General features: G+C 49.3%; 1 protein-coding gene across 22 annotated transcripts in view; it reads right to left on the bottom strand.

Annotated features, from left to right (window-relative positions):
* Positions 1–12,756: 12,756 nt before the first annotated feature.
* The window catches only part of PTK2 (protein tyrosine kinase 2), a 253,830-nt gene continuing 243,669 nt past the window's right edge, over positions 12,757–22,917 (bottom strand). For 13 of the 22 annotated variants that reach the window (XM_036830829.1, XM_036830830.1, XM_036830831.1 and 10 more), the window contains 4 exons: positions 19,822–19,830; positions 18,578–18,733; positions 16,819–16,899; positions 13,790–14,002 (listed from right to left, as the gene is read on the bottom strand). In XM_036830829.1, coding sequence (XP_036686724.1) covers positions 13,790–14,002; positions 16,819–16,899; positions 18,578–18,733; positions 19,822–19,830 — 459 coding nt within the window. Of the gene's footprint in view, positions 14,003–16,818; positions 16,900–18,577; positions 18,734–19,821; positions 19,831–22,917 lie in introns of all 22 variants that reach the window. The other 9 variants (XM_036830827.1, XM_036830819.1, XM_036830821.1 and 6 more) reach the window with 4 other exon arrangements.

Genomic DNA, 22,917 nt, shown 5'->3' with positions numbered 1-22,917 from the left:
GTAGCATGTAACCCAGCATGACAAGGCACTTATGAAGCAAGGGGCTGGATAGGAAGCAACGGTAATTCCTTTGGTAAATGTGTGTGAATGTGTGTACTGATGTGTGTTTCTTCTCGGCTTTTGAGATTATTAAATGGGAATCAAGTATAAAAATCAAAATAATTCCATTCATGTTTGTAACATCACAATCGATTTTCTTATGAATTTAAAGAGAAAGGCATATATACTGCTTAAAAACAATCACTCTGACAGCTCACGTGTCATATTTACTTTTCGTTGTTGGGAGTGGGAAATATTAAGCATTTGAGAAGCTGAAGTAAGATGAGGACTGATCAAAATTAGAGCAGTTCTTGAAATGATTTAATAAAATGGGTTTTAACTACCTCACTGATTAATGCTCATCCATGGTGAAAGAGACTGTGCAGAAGTTTCATCTGGGTTTTATCCAATGTATCTTGAAAACTGGGATAGTTCCAGAAGACACTCCAGTCCGATTTCACAGAACTGTCATTGTCACCGTCACTGTTTCAGCTCTGTGAAGGGGCTTTCTCTTTCCACCTAATGACAGGCCATCCAGGGTGAGTCCTGAGGTTAGCAAAAAAAGAGAATTGCTGCATATATCTAAAAAGGTATTTTTGGCATTTAATATTTATCAATGTCTTTGCTTTGCTCTCATGAGACTCCACGGCCGCTCTGGTCTTCGATGCATATTGGGGACACAAGGGGAACAGTCTAGGTCACCCCTCTCCCAGCCCCACTCACTGAATTCAGAACATCCCAACAACCAACATGCCCAGAGCCTGGGCCCCAAAGCACACGGTCCAGGCCTGGCCATGAATAGTCTCCCAAGCTCAGGTCCAGGCCTGAGGTGGACTTCGGACAGGGGAGGGGCCTTCCTTCCTCACAGGGAGAAGCATCTGGAGAAGTGGGGCCTCTGGAAAGGGACCCTCGGAGCTCTTCATGCTCCCTGGTGATGTGGGGACCCAGGGGTTCCTCCCCAGCTCGGAGACCATGGTTCATCCACGCTCTGGGACTCAGACCGACTGACCTGGAGACGCTGGACGGGGCTCCCTGAGTCAGGAAACGCCGGAGCCACGCACGAGAGATGCAGGCTTCTGACCCACTCCTGCATCGCCGCTGGAAGGGAACGTGGTCCGTGTCCTCCACACCAGACGTAGAAAGGGCACTTGTGTGTTACAATGACTGGCACCTCGGGAACTTTAACCGGTAAGTTTCTGCCTACAACTTTATCCACAGGATAGGAAAGGGCTGGGACAGCTATGCCGAGTGGTTCCAAGATGGTACAGGACAGACAAGGGGCCTGGTCTGGACCGCTTAGATGGGTCAGTTCCCTAATGAATTCCTATGGGACACTAAGGATCGTTAGCATCAATCCCTTACATTTGTTTTCCTTTTTTATTGTGGTAAAATGCACATAACACACAACGCACACAACATAAAAGCTACCATTTTAAAGTATGTGGTTCAGTGGCATTAAGTATTTGGTTGGCCAAAAGGTTTGTTCGTTTTTTTCCTGAAAGATGGCTCTAGCAGCGCTTAGTTGTCTTTAACTTTATTCGAAACAATTTTGTTAGATTGTATGTGACAGCTGTCATACCAGCATGCATTTTAAAAAACCTTATCAAAATTGATGAATTTTGTGTAACTGAACGTGGAAGAAAAAAGCAACATTTTTGGCATATTATGCTTTATTATTTCAAGAAATGCAACCGAAACGCAAAACAAGATTTGTGCAGTGTATGGAGAAGGTGCTGTGATGGATCGAATGTGTCAAAAGTGGTTTAAGAAGTTTCGTGCTGGAGACTTCGCACTGGACGAAGCTCCATGGTCGGGTAGACCAGTTGAACTTGATAGCAATCAAATCGAGACATTAATTGAGAATTATACCACGAGGGAGACAGCTGACATACTCAAAATATGCAAATCAAGTGTTGAAAATCATTTGTACCAGCTTGGTTATGTTAATCGCTTTGATGTTTGGGTTCCACATACGTGGCAAAAAAAACTTCTTGAACGTATTTCCCCATGCGATTCTCTACTTAAATGTAACGAAAACATTCGTTTTTAAAACAAATTGTGGGGACTTCCCTGGTGGCGCAGTGGTTAAGAATCCGCCTGCCAATGCAGGGGATACGGGTTCGAGCCCTGGTCCGGGAAGATCCCACATGCCGTGGAGCAACTAAGCCTGTGTGCCACAACTACTGAGCCTGCGCTCTAGAGCCCACGAGCCACAACTACTGAGCCTGCGCTCTAGAGCCCATGAGCCACAACTACTGAGCCCACGTGCCACAGCTACTGAACCCCGTGTGCCTAGAGCCCATGCTCCGCAACGAAGAGTAGCCCCCGCTCGTCGAAACTAGAGAAAGCCCACGCGCAGCAACGAAGACCCAACGCAGCCAAAAATAAATAAATAAATAAATAAATAAATAAAAACAAATTGTGATGGGCGATGAAAAGTGGATACTGTACAATAATGTGGAACGGAAGAGCTTGTGGGGCAAGCGAAATGAACCACCACCACCCACATCAAAGGCTCGTCTTCATCCAAAGAAGGTGATGTGTATACGGTGGGATCGGATACTATGAGCTCCTTCTGGAAAACCAAACGATTAATTCCAACAAGTACTGCTCCCAATTAGACCAACTGAAAGCAGCACTTGACAAAAAGCATCCAGAATTAGTCAGCAGAAAACGACAATCTTCCATCAGGATAACACAAGATCGCATGTTTCTTTGATGACCAGGCAAAAACTGTTAGATTGGCTGGGAAGTTCTGATTCATCTGCCGTATTCACCAGACATTGCACCTTCAGATTTCCATTTATTTAGGTCTTTACAAAATTCTCTTAATGGAAAAAATGTCAATTCCCTGGAAGACTGTAAAGGGCACCTGGAACAGTTCTTTGCTAAAAAAGATAAAGTTCTGGGAAGATGGAATTATGAAGTTGCCTGGAAAATGGCAGAAGGTAGTGGAACAAAATGGTGAATACGTTGTTCAATAAAGTTCTTGGTGAAAATGAAAAATGAGCCTTTTACTTTTACTTTAAAACCGAAAGAACTTTTTGGCCAACCCAGTACATTCATGAAGTTGTGCTCTCATCACGTCTGTTCTAGTCCCAGACTTGACGTGCCATCACCCCAGACAGAAAGCCTGTACTCAGCAGCACCCCGCACCAGCCCCGGCAACCACTACTCTGCTTTCTGTGCCTGTGGCTTTGCCACTTGGCGTAGCTCGTGCAGATGGAGTCATGCAGTGCGTGGCCTTGTGTGTCTGGCTCCTTCCACTGAGCATAATTTTGATCCCCTGCATTTTGAGGTTCCCTTTATCTAGGGTAACATGCCCATTGTTGGCTTCCAGGTGCAACTGTGGCAGAAGTGAAGGTGGGCCCCAGCACCCGAAGCCCATCACCCTGTCACAAGCCCAGGAACCCAGCTCTCCGGCTCTCCCCTCCAGCAAGGCCGAGGGCACCATCCTGGGGCTGGGACCAGCTGGGTCCCAGCTCTGCGGTCTCTGTCTCTGGCCTCCTTGAGGGTAAACACTGGCGAATGATCCAGGCTGAGTGCTTGGGTCTCCTTCAGCCCAAGGAGCCCGGGATTCCCATCATTTCTTATTAAGGTGTTGGTTACTAATAAGACCTGGTGTGTTAAGCGTCAGGGACATTCCTGCTTTGATGTGGCTCAAGAAGCTGCAAACCAAGGTTTCCGTCCCTGAGAGTGGAACCCGGGCCCGGTGAGAGCGGGGTGGGCTGTTCCGTGTCCACAGTCGTGGTCAGGCTAGGCCTGGCTTGGTCTCGCCAGGAGGAGCCGGGACGCAGGTCTGGTCTCGTCTGCCCAGTGCACTGAAGTCTCCAGGTGGCTAAGGCCCCTATCTTTGAGCGGTGTGTGCTGCATATGACACTCACCTCTCCAGACCCGGCCCCGACCCCGTGGGACCCCAGAAGCCAGGCAGGGATGGAGCCCCACACGTGAAACGATGAGCTGTGAGCAGCGGAGGAAGGGCAGGGGGGGAATGTGTGCCCCACAGGCCCCAGGAGGGCCCCAGCCCCTGCCCCGAGATGCCCGCCACTTAGGGGCATCCTAGAGAAAGACCTCTGGGAGCAGGGCCAGCGTGGGGAGAGGCATGGCAGCAGCCTCCAGGGCCTCCGGGAGCCGGCACCTCAGGACCACCTGAAGGGAAGGGTTCTGGGAAGATGTTCACAGTGAGACCAGGAAAGACCTGACACACTGAGTTTAAAAAATTAAGATTCCAAGTAGGAGTTCTGAAGCTGAGGAATATCCTAAAAGTAATGGAAGAATAAGGAAACAGAAAAATCAATGTTTTTTTGACCTTAAAGAACTTATAAAAACAAAAAAAAGTGTGGGACTTTGAACTCCAATAAAATGTTCCATCAGGAGCAGAGAAGAGGTGCAAAAGAAACAGAACACAAGCACAACACAGCACCGTTTAGACACAGACGGTGAGCTGCTGGTGCCTTGCCGCTGGCACTGGCTTTGCAGTGACTAAGCACGTGTGTGTTTGGGGGTGATTCACCCCCCACCCCGCTTCCTGTGACTCACTCAGTGGCAGCAGATTTGTAATAATTTCCTGGGAAGTTACTCATTAGCTGATTTCTCCAGATTACTTTCCACGGTTGGGCAACCAACTAGTCAGTGTCCAAGAGAGAAGCCGGGAGGTAGAGGTGTTCCGGCTGAGAGACCCAGGGAGGCTGGGGTCTGCAGAGGCCCCCCGAGGGAGGGCCGGCTTGCCCAGTGCCCCTCCCTGATGGATCAGGGCAAGTTGTAGGAGGGCTGTGAGGCCAGGTGAGGGCGAGACGGGAAGACGAAGGACAGAGATGGGGTACCTTTCGAGAGTACCTGAGAGTGTCCCGGGGACCCCTGGGGACCTTGAGGGTTTGGGGGAGGAGAGGTTTGGTCCCTCTGGGGCAGGGCCTGGAGGAGGCGGGACAGAGGGAAGGGCTGGGCCACGCTCTCCCTCACCAAGGGCGAGGGCTGGTCCAAGGGCAACTCGAGGGGCAGAGGAGCCCAGGGGCGGGGCTCACGGCACAGGTGGGGCAGGGCGGCTGGAAGAGGAAGAGGAGCGGGGTCTGTGTCGGGGCAATTGGACTCCCAGACCCTGCTAGGTGGGGCTCTTTGGAATTTGCAAAATCACCCCCAAGTAGAGTTAGCTTTGGACCTGTGCTGCACCTGGGGGCAGGGGATGCGGGTGTGGGAGGACTAATGCCCGCTCACAACCGTGACACCAGTACACCTTGCCCCCACCTGGGCATGCCCACGATGACGCCCTCCAGCCCAAGACCAAGAACACAGCAGCAGCTGAACGTGTCGGGCTGTTGCTCGCTGCAGCGAGGGAGAACACACATCTTGAGGAACCAAGGGGGCGTCTTTAGAAAAGACTTAACTTGTGTGCATTAGAGTCCTGGCGCCACTGGCTGAGAACAGCACACATGCTTCCTCCTACAGGTGAAGCCAGGAGTCTGAACTTAGTCTTGCTGGACTAGAGGCGAGGCTGGCAGGGCCGGCCCCTTCTGGAGGCTCTAGGGAAGAATTCACTCCTCGACTCTTTCAGCTTTTGGACTCGGCCCACATTCCTTGGCTTGTGGGTGCATCACTCCAATTTCTGCCTTCATTGTCACACTGCCTTCTCCCCTTCTGTAGACAAACGTTCCCTCTTGTAAGGGTCCCTGTGAGTTACACCAGGCCCACCCCGACAGTCCAGGGTAATAGACCCACCTCAATACCCTTAACTTAATCGCACGAAAAGTCCCATTTGCCATAAAAGGGAGCACTCACAGGTTCTAGGGATCAGCAGGTGGACGTCTCGGGGGCCATCATTCAGCCTCTAGCACAGCGGAATCTGGGATGGGGTGAGGTCATCTGGGGGAGGGCTGAGCAAGTGGGGTCTGCTCCGCATTAGACTTGGTTTGCTCTTGGGAAGAGGGGCTAGCTTTGTGACTGGGCATCTTATCGGTCTTGTCAGGAGGGAGGGGCAGCTGTGGGTGGTAAAGCAGTAGGAATCGCTCAAGTCAGCAGGGGGCAGGTGAGGGGAATGGGTGGCCACTTTTGTTGTCTGGACAACTCATGGTTTTGTCTTGGTCCATCACAGTCACAGACTGACCTGTGTGATGTCCACATCCTGTGAAATCGCTGGGGTTCAGCAGCACACAGGCCGTGCTGTGAGGGCCAGGCCAGCTCCCAGATGTCAGGGGCTGCCCTGCTCCAGGCTTCCACATCCAGTCTAAGCTGGGGGAGGAGAAACATTTCAAACCGGATAAGAGTTTGGATTTTGATTATCAACTGGAATGAACTGGGCTTACGTCATTCTGGTCTGGACTGGACTTTCCAACAGCAGACCAGAGGGGCCACGGATGTACTATTTACTTGCCTGCTTTGCTCACTCCTGGGCCCCCAGGGCTTAGGACAGGGCTAAGAAAAGGGAAGACGGCAAGTGTTGGCAAGGCTGTGGAGAAACTGGAATTCTTATACGTTGCTAATGAAAATGTAAAATAGTGCAGCCACTTCAGAAAATACTCTGGCAGTTTCTCAAATGGTTAAACATAGAATTAGCATATGACCCAGAAATTCCATTCCTAGGTATACACCCAAGACAAATAAAAATATAAGTCTGCACAAAAACTCATACACAAATTTCCATAGGAGCATTATTCATACATAGAACCAAACAGTAGCAACAACCCAAATGTCCATCAGCTGATGAGATTTTGTGGTCTATCCCTACAACGGAATATTATTTAGTGACTTAAAAAGGAAAGAAGTACTGAAACATACTACAACATGGACGACCCTTGACAACATTATGACACTGAGGACCACACATTGTGTGATTCCATTTGTATGGAAAGATCCAGAAGAGGCAAATCCCTGGAGCCAGAAAGTGGAGTCGTGATTGCCAGAGGCTGGCGGTGGAGGGGGATGGGTAAGGGGTGCTGGGTTTCTTTTGGAAGCAATGAAGTGTGCTGAAGTTGACCGTGGCGATGGCTGGCCACAAGGCAAAGGCTGGCAGGTCCACATGACCCAGAATGTTCTAGGCCCGTGTGGCTGAGGTGGAGGGGGACAGAGAGCCATGGTAGGAAGCCGGCAGGTCTAGCCATGCCAGGCCCTGGAGGAGTCTGAATTCTAATATTTTATTTTAAGTGCCAGGAAGCCTTTGGAGGTTATGAGCGGGGTGGGGGTGGGGTGGGGTGTGTGTGTGTGTGTGTGTGTGTGTGTGTGTGTGTACGTGCGTGCACGCGTGTGTGTGAGAGACATGGTCCGATTATAATTTAAAAAGATAAACATACTCTACTGGCCAGGGAGCTAAGAATGCTTTTACATTTTTAAAGGGTTGTCAAAACAGAAAAAAAAAGATAACGCGACAGGGATCATATCCAACCTGCAAAGCCTGAAATAGTCACTGTCTGGCTTTTTATCGAAAAAGTTTGCTGACCTCCGCATGTCTTCAGAGAAAACCAAGGGCGGAGCCGTCAGTCCTTTCTTGGGTGAAAGAAGGATCTGGGGGAGGGACTGAGAGTGAGGCTTTGCCCTGGATGAGATGCTGTTGGGAGGGGGTAGTTTTGTGACTGGGTCTAGAAGGAGGGGGACGGAGAGCCGGAATGAAGCGGCGCGATGCAGACCACCCAGGACCTGCTGTCACCTGTCCCCACTTACATGTCCCCTGGACTCCTGCAGACACCGTGGGTGACCATTCATCCTCCTACATAAGTAGGTACCTAATGTTTTTTAATAAGACATTTGATACTTTTTATTATCGTGGTAAAATACACACAACACAAAATTAACCATTTTAACCATTTTTAAAGTGTACAATTCAGTGGCATTAAGTACATTCACCATGTTGTACAGCCATCATCATTACCTAGTTCCAGAAACTTTCCATCACCCCAGATGGAAACGCTGTATCCATTAGGCAGTCACTCCCTATTCCTCCTCAGCCCCCGGCAACCACTGATCTGCTTTCTGTCTTTAGGGATTTGCCTATTCTGGACATTTCCTATAAATAGAATGTAAAGGAAAAAACTTTTGTTTTACTTTACATTGCTTACAACACTTTACTCACAATATTTCCCTTCTGACACTTCTGGTCCCTCAACGTGTGGGTGTTTTTCCCACACCAAGCAATTCTGCAACACCAGCTGGAACCCTGCAATTTAACTCCGTCCTGACCCCATCTACCAGGAGACAGCCTCAGACCCCCCAGGTGAAGGGCTCAGCCACAGGCTGTCCTGTTCTCCAGTGCCGATGGCACCATCACCCGTGCTACTGATGCCAGAGACTGACCCTCCCCTCAGGTCCCATGAATTTGCTAGTGCAGTTCACAGAACTCTGGAAGACATTTAACTTATTAGATTTCATTATAAAGAACAGTTTATTATGAAGAACCAGTTTATTACAAAGAACAGAACTCAGGAACATCCAGAAGGAAGAGGTGTGCAGGGCAAGGTGTGTGGGAAGGGGCGTGGGGCGGCCAGCCCACCCCGGGCACGCCCCAGCACCTCCGCGCGCTCACTAACCCGGAAGCTCGGACCCCGTCTGCGGGGGTTTTTATGGAGGTACCACTGCGTAGGCACGACTGATCAAAGTCCCAACCCTGTAGTCATGGGGAGTTCCTCTAGCAACCAGCCCCCTTCCCCAGCGTCTCCTCATTAACATAAAATCAGGTGCCACCAAAAGGGGCCTGTTAAGAATTAATTCCAAAGGACACCGGTGTCTCTCTCATCTCCTAGGAAATTCCAAGGTTTTTGAGAGCTCTGTACCAGGAATGGGAGGAACATCAAATTTCTGTTTCTTATTATAAATCACAAAATCACATGGAATCACACAACCTGTGGCCTTTTGTGTCTGGCTTGTTTCACAACCTCATGTTTTCAAGGGCCATCTATGTTGTGGTGTGCGTCGGTACTTCATTTCTTTTTATGGCTGAATAATATTCCACGGTGTGGACACACCACACTTTGTTTATTCACTTGCTGAATTTGTTAATTATCTTTAACAGTTTTTATGGATTTTTTAGGATTTTCCGTGTATAAGATCACATCACCTGCGAATAGAAGTAGCTCTACTTCTCTCTTTCCAACGTGGACGCCCTTTATTTACTTTCTTGCCTAACTGCTCTGGCTGGAACTTCCAGTCCTACGTTGAACGTTAAGTGGTGAAACTGGCATCTTTGCCTTGTTCCTAATCTTGGGGCAATTAAAAAATTTTTTGACTTGGCTGTATTTTCTAATGTTCTTCAGTGTATGTGCACCACTTTGTACACTTGTGCAATAAAAAAAGATGAATTTTTAAAAAGAAGTCAATGCCTAAAAATGTTTGGGTAAATTTAAAGAGCATTCTTCCCCCAGAGGGGAAAATAACTAGAAAGATTGTCTGTTTTTGTTGCCAAATTCATCAAGATAACAAACTAAAGTCAAGTATGATTTAAAAGTTTTAAAAGATGTGCAGCCCTCATTGGTGGTACACAAACCTGGTCAGACCTGGGCTCAGAGCGTGGCAGTCAGCCCCACCCAGCAAGGGGGGCCCCAAATAGAGAGACTGAGCCTGACTCCCCTGAGGGTGGTTGACAGTGTCCGGCACTTGCACTCGGTTTCGGCTGCTGTGTCCTGCCCTCTGCTGCATGAAGGGACAGCACGAGGGGCTGGGTGGGGTCGGAGTTTGGGGTGCATCACTCCAGGCTGGGGCAGGTGAACAGAGACAGAAAAGGGCTGGATCCACCAAGGACACAGTGTAAATGACTGCATTTCTATGTACTGAGCCACCAACAATTGAACAATTTCATTTGCAGCAATGAATGGACCTAGAGGTTATCATACTAAGTGAAGTAAGTCAGATAAAGACAAGTATCACATGATATCACTTACATGTGGAATCCAAAAAAATGAAGACTTAGAAAACAAACTTATGGTTACCAAAGGGGAAAGTGTGGGGGGGGGAGGGATAAATCAGGAGATTGGGATGAACAGATACACACACTGCTATATATAAAATAGATAAACAACAAGGACCTACTGTAGAGCACACGCAACTGTACTCGTTATCTTGTAATAACCTATAATGGAAGAGAATGTACAAAAAGAATATATATATTTACATATATATAACTGAATCACTTTGCTGTACCCCTGAAACAATGTAAATCAACTATAATTCAATTAAAAAAATAGAATAGAAAATAGTATATGTCACACCTCGGTTAAGCCAAAAATAAATAAAATTAAAAAAGAAAAAAGAAAAATTTAAAACATAATAGCATCAAAAACACAGAACAGGAATACAGCTAACAAAAGATGTTTAAGATCTTTATTTACACTGAAAACAGCACGGCATTACTAAAATTAAAGATATAAAGAAATAGAGATATATTAAGTTCATGTTTTTAAGACTCAACATTCTGAAGATATCTGTTCTCCCCAAACTGACCTAAAAAGCCAATGAAGTTCCAATCACAACAATCCCTCCACCAGTTTTTCAGGTAAAATTACACTGAGGTGCAGTTAAGAAAATGAACAGCCATGCCCCAGACTGGGAGAAAACGTGAGGGAAACAAGTATCTGACAAAGACTAGTATCTGGGACACAGAGGGAATTCCTACCACCCAGTGGGTAGGAATTCCTATCTACCCAACAGAATGATGAACAGCCCAATTTTATTTTATTTAATTAATTAACTAATTAATTTATTTTGGCCATGCCACATGGCTTGAGGGATCTTAGTTCCCTGACCAGGGATCGAACCTGTGCCCTCGGCAATGGAAGTGCCGAGTCTTAACCACTGGACCGCCAGGGAATTCCCAAACAGCCCAATTTTAAACAGGGCAAAATATGTGAGCAGAGACTTCCGGGAAAGACATATAAATGGCCAGTAAGTATAGGAAAAGATGCTCAATATCATTGTACATTAAGAAACACAATTAAAATGAGATGGAACACATATTCACTAGAAAGTCTAAAATTATAAAAGACTGACAATGCCAAATACTGGTGAGAATGTGGAGCAGCAGGAAGGTTTATGTGTTGTTGGTTGGAGTGTAAAACGGTATAATTACATTGGAAAACGGTTTGGCAGTTCTTAATAAAGTTGAACACTTACCATAAGTTCCAGAAATTTTGCTCATAGTTGTTTGCCCACGAGAAATGGAAACACGTGTATTTGTACACAAATGTCCACGGCGGCTTCATTCATAATAACCAGATTGAAAACAGCTCAAATGTCCCATCCACCAACAGGTGACAGGTGAACTGGCTGTGAGACCACGGAGTACCATCAGAAATAAAGAACAAATCCTGATGACGCAACAACACAGATATTCCAAAACATCACCGAGTCAAAGAAGCCAGAAACAGAAGAGTGCATACAGTAGTTCCAGAGGCAACCTGGCGTGTAAGACCAGATCTACGGTGCAAGAGACCAGGCCAGCGGCTGCCTCGGTGGGTGTGGGGACTGATGGGGAACTGGAGGTACATGTTTGAAGAGAGTCATCCAGCTGTTCACTCAGCAGGTTCTTACTCTGTGTGAATTACATCTCAATAAAGTTGATAAAAGGCAAGCAGGGTGGCTGTACCCTTCTGGGGAAGCAGTGGCTAGGAGGGACCGCAGGCAGACTTTTGGGGTGCTGGTGCTGTCCTGTTCCTGAGTCTGGGCGCCAGTGACATGAGTGTGCTCTTTTGTGAAAAATTCAATAAGCTCAACATTTATGTGCCCTTTTCTCTATTTAAATGACTCTTTAATTAAAATAATGTTAAAATATATGGAGCTGGAGAAAGACAGAGGGCGAGGTCGTGGGCAGGCCCGTATTCGCTTTCTTTACTGCTTCTCCTGGCCAGCGTGGACAGGGTCGAATGCCTCACTGGGTAGCTGTCGTCTGCAGCACCGTGTGGCGGAGTCACGGGGTGGCCCTTCTGAAGGCCCCGGGGCCACCGAGCCGGCCAGCCAACACCATCCGCTATCTGTCTCCACCCGTCCTCACAACCAAAATGCCTTTCCCTCTGACTTACAGGACGTTTCCAGACTTACCTGCAGTTCTCGGTACGGGGCAGAGAACACGCGCTGCGGCCGTGGCTCACAGCCCCGCAATGGAGCCCCCGGGAGCACGTGGAGCGCTTCATCGTTCACACCGCTCGTTTTATTTAACCTCACGATCACCATCCTAAAGACGAGGAAGCGGAGACTGGAGAGCCCGAGAGAAGCTCAGAGGGGCGACATCCCCGACCTTCTCTTCAGACGAAGAGGACGCCAGGCAGCCCAGAGGGGATTGACTCTGCTGCACACGGGGACGCGCGTCTTCCTGCAGGACACGCTCGAGTCCCTCCACTGGGGGCTGGGCCCCGGCTCTTCTCCCTCCAGGTCCCCAGCGCTGCAGACCCCAGTCCTGCGTGCCAGAGGCTCAGCGAGATGAGGCTGGGTCTGGGGTCTGTCACGCTGATGGTTCCCTTAAGAGAACAGGTTCCCCGAGGCTGGACAGGTGGCGGTGACACCAAGCCTGCGGAGGGAAGTCCTTCAGGGACGACATCACCCTAGCTCGGTTTCTGCATTTAACCGTGAAGATGGAACAAGAAGGTTAACTTATGAGGAATGTTCTTGACTTGTCGACAAGACAAAGAATATAAGAAACTAATCATTATCGAGAGCTTTCCTGTATGTTAGTTTATCTGACAAGTCACCTGAGAAATTTCAAATGATCTGAAGGAACAAAACCAAAAGAAAGGATATTACACCAAGCACTTTACTGGTAACACCTTTTTAATAGGTCAAAGTAACTGTACAGTTCATTATATTCTTCCTGAGAATAATTTATATCCCCCAACAAACTAAAGAGAGGGCATATTTTTCAAAATTATTTAACAGAATGGATGGTAAAACTGGACATCAAAAGGAAACCAAATCTCTGTTTTGCCCAATTCTTTCCTGGGAAGACAGACACAATGAAGGGTTAGTTAACTCCAGTGGCTGTAAAATAGTCAACATGGCTTTAATCTTTCTTTATAAATTATATAAAAATGGAAAACAGGGATGGTTCCAGAACTTCTTCTCAATGCAGTTTGGAGGTGCTCTGGTACAAAGCATTTCTGCTTCCAAGAGAAATAACAGCGCTACAAAAAACTGGCACATTATTCTGGTGAAAAAAGACAAAAGTTTTTAGTGTGTTCTACAGCTAGTTTCCAACCAAATGCTTCACATACTCACATGAAAGTAAAAGGCAGGAAAGACAAGAGGGTTGTAGTTTTTTTCTGAAATTACTCAAGTCTTCAAAATATAGCTTTTATATTCTTTCTTTGTAAAGTGGTATTAGCATATTGCAACTGAACAGTGTTCTAACGACAAAAATTCCAGCCTGGAGAGTAAGTCTGCGGTTGGCAAAGGGATCCTCAGCCCCTTGGGTTTCCTGGAATCCTCTGCTTCCTCCTGTCTTCTTCCAAGGACCAGTCCGGCCAGTTCAGGAACCAGTGCATCACTGCCTCGGCCGCTTCCACGAAAGTACATCCTGATGTGAACAAAATCTGTTCTTCATGATTCTTTAAAAGCTTCTCATGTACAATTTTTATTCTCAGAAAAATGCCACATTTTGGATCCCGGACTTTTCTGAACACCATGATTAAAGAACCAAAACCAAAACAACCCACATCAAAATGCGGTTAAACTTATATGAGATTTTCAACCAGCCTCAGCCAGAGTGTTGGCGCTGTGAGTGCTGGCGCCCACGGCCGGGCAGAGCCTCGCTGCTGGTGGCGGCGGAGCGGGGAGCAGGCCCCGGCACTCAGTGCGGCCTCGTCTGCCCCAGGGCCTTCAGTCTGGCCTGGTCGATGACATCGAGCAGGTTCTTGGCGTCCACGGCCAGGGCGTGCGCGGCCGTCAGCATCTGCTTCTTGTACTCCTGCTGCAGGCTGGTCATGACGTACTGCTGGGCCAGCTTCATCTTGTTGATGAGCTCCCCCAGGTCGGAGTTCAGCAGCTTCTGGGCCATCTCAATCTGCAAGAACAAGAGGGTCAGGAGAGCCTCCTGCAGCCAACACTCAGGGCATTCTTAGGTGCTTTTCTTAGGTGCCTCCAGGAGAAGAAACTTTCTTCCTTCCCCTAAACAAGACAGAACCTGGTCTTCACCTCCAGGCCCGCACGCTTTCTACTGCACCTGCTCCAAGACCTTCCTTTGCTATGCAGGAGATGGTTCAAGGATGTCACCAGACACTTGCTCCACTCTGATGTAAGCTCTAGACCCTTCCAAGCGGATCAGAGGTGGGAAGCGGGGGCAGGGGCGGTGGAAGGAGCCACAGGGCTGGAAAGCTTTGCTTGGGGTGTCTCGCGATCCCTCCGACCTGTGTACTTAACCAGCGGCGATCTAGCCACGTGCTCTTTCAACAATCAGCGAGCACTTACTGTACACAAGGCCCTTGGAGTCGTGGACTCAAGAGTGACCCAGTGTGTCTGTGCTCACAGCCCAGTGTGGGGGAAGCACGCACAGAGCTGCCCATCACACGCGGGAAAATCACGCCATAGAAATGGGCCCGGGGAGGAGCAGTTCACTCCTTCTGAGAGGGGCGGAGACTCCACAGAGGAGAACTCGCCGGCATGTGGCCGAGACTGCGTGAGCCGGCTGGCTTCCTCCGTGAAGGGCCTCGTAAGCCCCCCACGTTCACCTTGGTCCTGCTGAACTTAGCAACGGGGAGGCCTAAGGAATTTTAGGAAGGGGAATAACATAATCGAGACGGGGCTCTGGTGGCAGTGCGGCAAGTAAACGGAAGGGCAGGGAGAGCCCAGAGGTGGAGTAAGCAGCTGAGAGGCTGCTGTGATACCTCAGGGAAGAGGGGACGTGGCCGTGAGGATGGAGAAGCAAGGCCTGACCTGAGACTCGTGGGTGACACAGGCTGTCCGCACGTGCGTACGTGTGTGTGCGCGCGCGCGTGTGGTTCGTGCTGGGCAGGGTGGTGAGTGCATGCTGGTCCCACTGACCCTGCAAGCAGAATGTGCTACAGGGACAGATGTCCCACGGACAGCTAGCGCCCGGGGCACAGGGAGTGGGCCCACTCACAGCACAGAGGGTGAGGGCCTCAAACATCTGGATCTGTGGGCGTGGGGAGCCCTGCCAAGGACAAAAGCCATCTCTAAAACACAAGTCCGGGGAGCACCTTGGGGGCGGCCACCATCGGGGCAGCAAAGAAAGGCTGGGGGTGGGGCGGGCAAGGCTCTGAAACTCCAGGGGTCTCGCCAAGGGGTCAGGGCGGTGGGGGGATGGCCTCCGGTGACCCCTGGGCGGGTGCAGTAGAGAGGTCAGGGACAGCTGGGTCCAGAGGGCGGGAGGGGAGCAGGAAGAAGCACACGGCGTGCGGAAGAACCAGGTACACAGAGGTCACTGCAGCCGTTATCAGCTCATGTAGCAAGTTAGAAATGGTCCTGCCGAAATATCCATCCATTAGGATACCACTTGCTTGCCTCTGGCACCTGGAGCGTCTTCATTTGGGGGCAAAATCCTTGCTCATTGTGGAAAACCAATTAAATTTCTAATAAAACAGATAAACTAGCTAATCTCCAAACTGGAGAGAAATATTAAGCTACACGGTGACACCAGTCAGAGGCATTTTCCAAAATGATTTAAGTGGTGTCATGCAGGTGAACTGACGCCACTTACAGGACCAGCTGCAGGAGCTGTGCCCGACGGCCCCGCGTGTCCAGACACCCTGCTGGGCGTGCTGCCCTCGGACACGACCTCCGAGGAGGACGCAGCCTCACCGCAGATGTAAAACCTCAGCCTGACCGGGAGGAAGCATCAGCCTTTAGAGAACTTCCCTCAGCTCCACGTCAGGGAGGCTCTGGAACACGGGGGCCTACACTCTGTCGCAGAAGACAGCGCAGGGCTGAGGGGCTGCCCCAGGAGAGAGGCGCACAGACACGCTGGGTGGTGTCAGGGGCCACGTGAGCCCCAGGCTGTCTCCAGCCAGAGGGAGAAGCATTACTGGGGTGACTGGTGAACCCAGACCACCACCTGCTGACAGATGAGCACACTGGCCAGTGTTAAATTCCAGGACGTGGTGACCGTGCAGGGTAAGAGAACGGCCCGTTATTCGAAAACACAAACGCAAACACTAAAGGTAAGAGGGCGAGATGCGCACAAGCGGCCGCAGGTGGCTCTGGAGAAGTAAAGCCTGCGCATGCAGAGAGAGGCCGCAGACGGCGCAGACGGCGAAGGAGGCGCGATCCGGGCGAGGGTGCTCGCAAGCTCTCGGTGCTGCTCTCAGAGCTTTTCCGCAAGTTTGAAATCATTTCACAGTAAAAACTAAGAAAACAGAAACAAGCAGAGTGCCTGCCGGGGGAAGGACAGATCACGCACCCCGAGAGAGAAAGCAGAAAAGCGGACGCTGGAGCTGGAAGGGCGAGGCGCGGGAAGTGAGCAGGGCTGGGTGCAGACCCCAACGCTAAGCCTATTTACTAGTTACGAGGAATGTTTATATCGCTGCTTTAAGTGGAAAACCAAGGTCACTTGCAAACTCGAGTTTTTCCAGAGGAATCCGAGGAAGGAGGGCAGGATGCCTCTCGTGGTCCGTTTCCACAGCCTCCGTCCTCTCTCCGGAGGGTTCCAGGGCGGCAGCAGCCCCAATCCTGCGCTCCCCACCTGTCCTCACGGACGCCCCGTCCTTCAGGCCGGGACCCCACACGCGGTGCGGTGGCTCCACACGGCCCCGAAGGTGGACGGCCAGGCGCCGGAGTCCCGCCCTGGGGCCCGGCCAGGAGGTCACGCCTGCAGAGCGCGCGCTGTGCTCGCCCCGCCACACTGCCCTCTGGATGAGGCCCTACCTCTCGGTGGGTGCTGGCGGGCAGGACGGGAATGGTCTCATCCACGGTGGCCAACAGCGTCCTCAGGGCCAAGCCGACTTCCTAACAGACAGGACCACACCCAGCGTTAGGACGCACGTCAAGGAGTTTCACGCCAGCAATGACAGTGTTTCCTTCCAGTTACATGATTTTTCATTTCCGTTTCACCACTTTAGGGAAAATTTCTTTCTTTTTTTTTTTTTAAGGAAAATTTCTGTGTTTCTTTTCCACAGTGCTGAGCCTGATCTCATTAAGTTATGAGGCAATTTCCCCCAGATTCAGATCTCTGAATACTCACTGCTCTACTGTCTGGGGAACCGGGGAATGGAGGCTCATGTAAGAAAAGCCGCGAGGGTGCCCAGGGAAGGCGGTGCTGGGGCCGTGTGCGCTCCATGACTCTCTTCTCTCCCCAGTGCTTGCCAAAGCCTCGTGGGCCACCAAAAAGGATGTAACTGCTGCCACACGTGGGAACGACAGGTGGCAGTCTGCCATGGAGGCCATTCTGACCCCAGGGCTTCGTCCACTATGTACACGGAGCACGAGAGCCCTCCCCCTGCCACTCGGAGCTTAAAGGGACCAATTGTGATTAAAAACGATATGACGTTAGAGTTAAAATGTTTGTCGCTGTCATTCTTATGAGGGTCAACTATGTAATGACTCAGGTGCTAAGTTATACATGCAGTATGAACAAGACCAGTATGGACATGCTAGTTATTGACACTGGATCAACAAAAAGAGTGTCATTTTGCCACAGTAATACGGTTAAAAAAGCAGCTTCTATAAAATCACCATAAAAAGTCTTATTATGTACAAAATTTTGATTGCTTTTGTATATTGTTGAGTTTATTAGTATTTTTTAAAAACCCGTCTGTGGTTCATGCAAGTTCACCCTTAAGAACTTCGGTTATAAGTGTATGGGAGTATAGCCTAAAAACGAAACCAGAATGGATTAACTGTGCTGCCCACAAAATATCACGGCTTCCAAGCAGCTACTCCACACTGATGGTTTAAAAGAAGCTGTTCCAGAGATTGCTCATTGGTACGCTAAAAACGGTGTTCAGTCCTGCAACTCAATGACAAAAAGCCAAACAAGCCTATTAAAAAGTGGGCAAACGACTTGAACAGACATTTCTCCAAAGATGACACACAAATGGCCAACACAAAAAAGCACACGAAGAGATGTTCAACCTCACTAATCATCAGGGAAATGCAAATCAAAAGCACAGTGAGGTACCACCTCACACACATTAGGATGGCTACTATCAAAAAAAACCACAAAAAAACAGAAAATAAAAAGTGTTAGTGAGGATGGAGAGAAACTAGAACCCTTGTGCACTGCTGATGGGAATGTAAATTGGTGCAGCCATTGTGGAAAACAGTATGGTGTATCCTCAAAAAATTAGGAATAGAACTACCATACGATCCAGCAATTCCACTTCTGAGTAAATGCCCAAAAGAACTGAAAGCAGGGTCTCCAAGTGTCATCTGTCTTGGCACTTTAACACTGTAATTACCTCCCCTAAGTCATAATGGCATCAGACTGTGAGTATTCTGCATCTTTCCTCACTCAAGATCACATGTATGAGCAGCAGTTATTGACAGACTCTGTTGCTCAGGACATTCCGGGGTCAGGGTCGGGAATGGCCGTGATCACCACGTGGTGCAGACCTTCTGAAGAGTCAGGCTGGGCCCGAAGGGCACAGGGAACGCCTCCTGCTCCACGTGACGGGGCTGAGCTCACCTTCACCATGGGGACATACTCCTCTGGCGGCGCTGGCTGGATCCTGCTGGACATCTCGATGACCGCTCTCACCAGGCCCGTCACGTTCTCGTACACCCTGTCATTGGAGCGGTCCAGGTTGGCGGTGGGAGGGGGGCTGATTTCCTGGGGCTGAAGCTGCCAACACAGAAGCCGGTTATCTTTCTATCCTCCAGCAGATGGCGTCATATCACTGCAACTAGGTTAGAAAGGGTCTTTAAAAGAGATCAAAGCAGATCACATAACTGATCTTCTTGTCTTAGGGGACACAGTTCAGCTTGGGGATGACAGCAAAGCAATTCATCCAAGTGACAAATAAATAAGGCACCTTTTTTTCTAACTTTGAGCTCAGTTAAAGGAAATGAGATGGAATCACACACATTATACTAAAAGCCCCCGGATTCATTCAGAGAAGTGATTCACTGTCCCCCCAAAATCATTCACCAAAAGAGAAAGAACCCAGATATTTTACATCTCTCTGAGGATTTAGAGACAGTTGGCTAAGGGGTCAAGTGTTCTACATTGAGACTATAAGAATTTCCACTTAGTTTGAATTTTGCAGTAAAACCTGTACGGCTCAGCTTAATTGCCTTCAAACCACCTAAATGGAAACGTGTATTCCTTTTATGGTTATAAAAAGTGGGCAAATGCAAGTCTTCTTTAAACGGACACCATCTGCTTTCAGAACGCTGCTGACGTGGGAGCTGTGCAGGTGCTGCTCTGTTGGTGGGGGGCGGGCACTGCCCCCTCACCCGCAGCTGTGATGGGGGTGAACATATGTAAAACTGCCCGTCCCAGGGACCGGGCACAGAGAGACTTCAACAAATGTTATCCAAGACAACCTGAGCCCTGAAGGCTGCACAAGGGCCTCTAGGGAACCTTCAGCGTACTGAAAAAGTTGAATTGGCCACCCCAGGCACAAAAAGGACTGCACACGGCTACTTGGAGAAGACTAAATGACAGCGCCCAACAGTTGTTCATTCATCAATCTGCTGCCAGTGCTCAACTCTGGGTGCCCACCCCTGAGCCCTGAGACACAAAGGGACGAGAACGTTCCCTCCCTGCGGAGATGTTCACGTCTCACTCTTGGGCAAATACAAATGCTGCTTTTGGTGACAAACCAAGCAAAAGCGCCCTCCCCAGGCTTCCCGATTCCTGGTCCAGAGTCGCATGCAGAGCGGGGTGCGATAGAGAGCTGGACAGACACACAGATACCATGTGCTTACCCTCCACGGCTATTGTCGAACGGAAGGTGAGGACAAGTTAAAGAAATTTATCAGAGAAAGGGAAAAAAGAAAAACAATATTAATAAAGGCAGCAGACAAAACCCCCGTAAAAACACATGAGCAGAACAAGAGGAGCGAGTTTCTGCCTGTCGGCTCAGTTCGCGGGCCATCAACGTGTAGCCGCTGCGCCGTCTGTTCAGGGCACCCGCACACTCAGTAGGGGTCTGCCATGCACCATGCTTGTTTTCACAAATAAATGAGGAAAACAACATGCAAAGCCCGAGAATGACAATCTGGCAGCCGTGCAAGAATCCAAAGAATTAAGGGTCTTTAAAAAGAAAGAAAGCGTATCTATGCTTGTATTCACGGAAAGCTGCCCATTGGACACCTGAGTGATTCTGGAGAAACTGCACACCCTCACTCCCTGGGCCTGGTCCCAACATCCAACATCCCTGGAAATGGCCTTCGACCTAGCCAGCCTGCTGTAATACAGATGCCTGGCTTGGGGCTGTGTTTAAAGATATCAGGAGCTTATTTTAAAAACTAAAACATAAAACCCTTCATTTGAACCAGTTCTTATGGTTCGGTTCCTTTACTTTAAACTTAGAAATTTTAATGTTTTTTTTTTCTCTACAGTTTAAACCAAGCCTATTCTACTGTAACATAATAGGCAACGTTAATTGAGAGAAATATGGATTTCTTGACCTTTCCTTAGAATTGTCTGAAGAAAGTATACCCTTTGGTATAGAAGTTTAGCAGAGCCCTAAATTCTGAGGTCCAACCCTCCACACTGTCTGTTTTCTGTGCACTAGAAAAAGGGAGGTTACTCATGGCAGCATCACTTCCAAGAGAAGCCGTGTCAGCATTTTATCTTCTGCACTGAGATGCTGAACGGGGCAGGAGGGCCAGCTCAAAGGGGATCAACGTAAAAGGCCGCGTTTCCTCCGGAGGCGCGGCAGCTGGGGCTCCATCAATAAGAACTACAGTTCTGGACTCCAGGAGGTGAGGGGGTTTGTTCTAACCCGTTCAAAGCTTCCGCTCTTTTGTGTTCACCCTTTGCCCAACTGTCACAGAAGCGATGTCACAAAGCTTCCGGGGGCCATTCACAGGGACCCTCCCAAAGGCACCAGCTTGGTGTGCAGAGACAGCTGTCACTGGTTTCCTACCTTCTGGAGCTTGACCACTTGGAGGCCCCTTGGCAGGCAGTCAGGACACACCACTGCCCGCAGGGACGCAGCCAATCCCAACCACTTGAGGTGGGGGGGGGGTCCTCAAAGACTCCGATAATTCAGAGCCGAAATGTAAAGCCACCAAGGAGAAACTGAGACTGATTTCTGGCTAGGAGTTGGATGAACTACTTCAGTTACACCCAGGTAAAGGTAAGCATTTCTGTATTAAAAGAGTACTGTTCTTTCAGGCTGGATTTGATAACCTCTACCAAACAGACATGTCATGAAGAAGTAGAGACATATACTTCACACTTACTAATTATTAAAAAATGTTTACTGAGTGTATTTTTTTTTTTTTTTTGGCCATGTTGGGTCTTCGTTGCTCTGCGCAGGTTTTTCTCTAGTTGCAGCAAGCGGGGGCTACTTTTCGTTGCAGTGCGCGGGCTTCTCATTGTCGTGGCTTCTCCTCTTGCGGAGCACGGGCTCTAGGCGCGCGGGCTTCAGTAGTTACAGCATGCAGGCTCAGTAGCTGTGGCTCGCGGGCTCTAGAGCGCAGGCTCAGTAGTTGCGGCGCACGGGCTTAGTTGCTCCACAGCATGTGGGATCTTCCCGGACCAGGGATCGAACCCGTGTCCCCTGCATTGGCAGGCGGATTCTCAACCACTGTACCACCTGGGAAGTCCCCTGAGTGTATTTTTAAAAAATATTTATTTATTTATTTGGCTGTGTGGGGTCTTAATTGCGGCGCACAGGCTCTTTGTTGCAGCGCACGGGCTTCTCTCTAGTTGTGGTGCATGGGCTCAGCAGTTGTGGCACGCGGGCTCTAGAGCGCAGGCTTAGTTGCCCCGCAGCATGTGGGATCTTAGTTCCCCCACCAGGGATCGAACCCGTGTCCCCTGCATTGGAAGGCGGATTCTTAACCACTGGACTGCCAGGGAATTCCCCTCCTGAGTGTACTTTAAGTAAGCACACTTAAAAGATTCCTTTCCATAAAGATTTCTACTTGCTCAATACCCTATAATAAGGGTATTTCCCAATTATATTTATTCAAATGTAAAAAATGAATATAGGTCAGAATTCTAAGCTGGTATCTGATCCACTTTTAAAGTTGGCTTTTCATTGCAATTCAAGCCCTTTTGAAAGTTTCTTCTTTTGCTTATGAAAAATGAAAAAAGTTCATTAACCCAATTTCTCTCTTTCCTTTTAAAATTTATGTCAAGAAACCACACTGGGAAAGGGTGTATCCTCCTTTGCTCCTCTGTGGTGCTAGTGGAGCTGCAGGGAGGCTTCTTGGGCCTGGAGGCCCAGAAGCTGGGGGAGCCAAGCCCCAGGCAGCCCCCAGGACCAGTACCCTGATTTCCAGGAGCTGACTGCCCGACCCTTGGTGCAGGGGCGCCTCTGGCACCGTGGTTCCTGCATTAGGCTCCGCAGGGAGCAGGCTGGTCCCAGACAGTCCCAGCTGCTTCACTACTGGTCACCGCCCTCCAGCTGTAGGCTGGCTCGCAACTGGAGATGACATTTTCTCTGCCTGGGGACAACCTCTCTGACTCGCTAAGATGGCACTACACCTGCTTCTATCCAGGAATCAGCCGCTTGGCTCTGGGGGTAAACCTGGAGCGGCAGCACACGTGTGTGTGTGGAAAGCCAGGTCTGCCACTAGGTGCTGGTCCAGCTATGGGGAGGCCGTAACCTTGAACACGCCCTGTAACTTCTGGGAACTGTAGCCGCCTCATGCCACAGGTGGGAACAATAGTAAGACCACCAATTCTGTGAGGCTGATGTGAGGATTTAAAATACATGGGGCAGGGTCTGCCACAGCAGGTGGCACTCAATGAATGGTGGTTATTAGTGAAACAAAGCTTATCTTAACTGATCCCATAGCTATTGAATTCTAAGATGTACCTTTTTCTACGCACCACGAAGAAGG

This window comes from Balaenoptera musculus, chromosome 17 (genome assembly GCF_009873245.2).
Source record: "Balaenoptera musculus isolate JJ_BM4_2016_0621 chromosome 17, mBalMus1.pri.v3, whole genome shotgun sequence".
In the NCBI taxonomy this organism is placed as follows: Eukaryota; Metazoa; Chordata; class Mammalia; order Artiodactyla; family Balaenopteridae; genus Balaenoptera; species Balaenoptera musculus.
The sequence above is the reverse complement of the archived record's forward strand: the minus strand, read 5'-3'. Positions and strand labels throughout refer to the sequence as shown.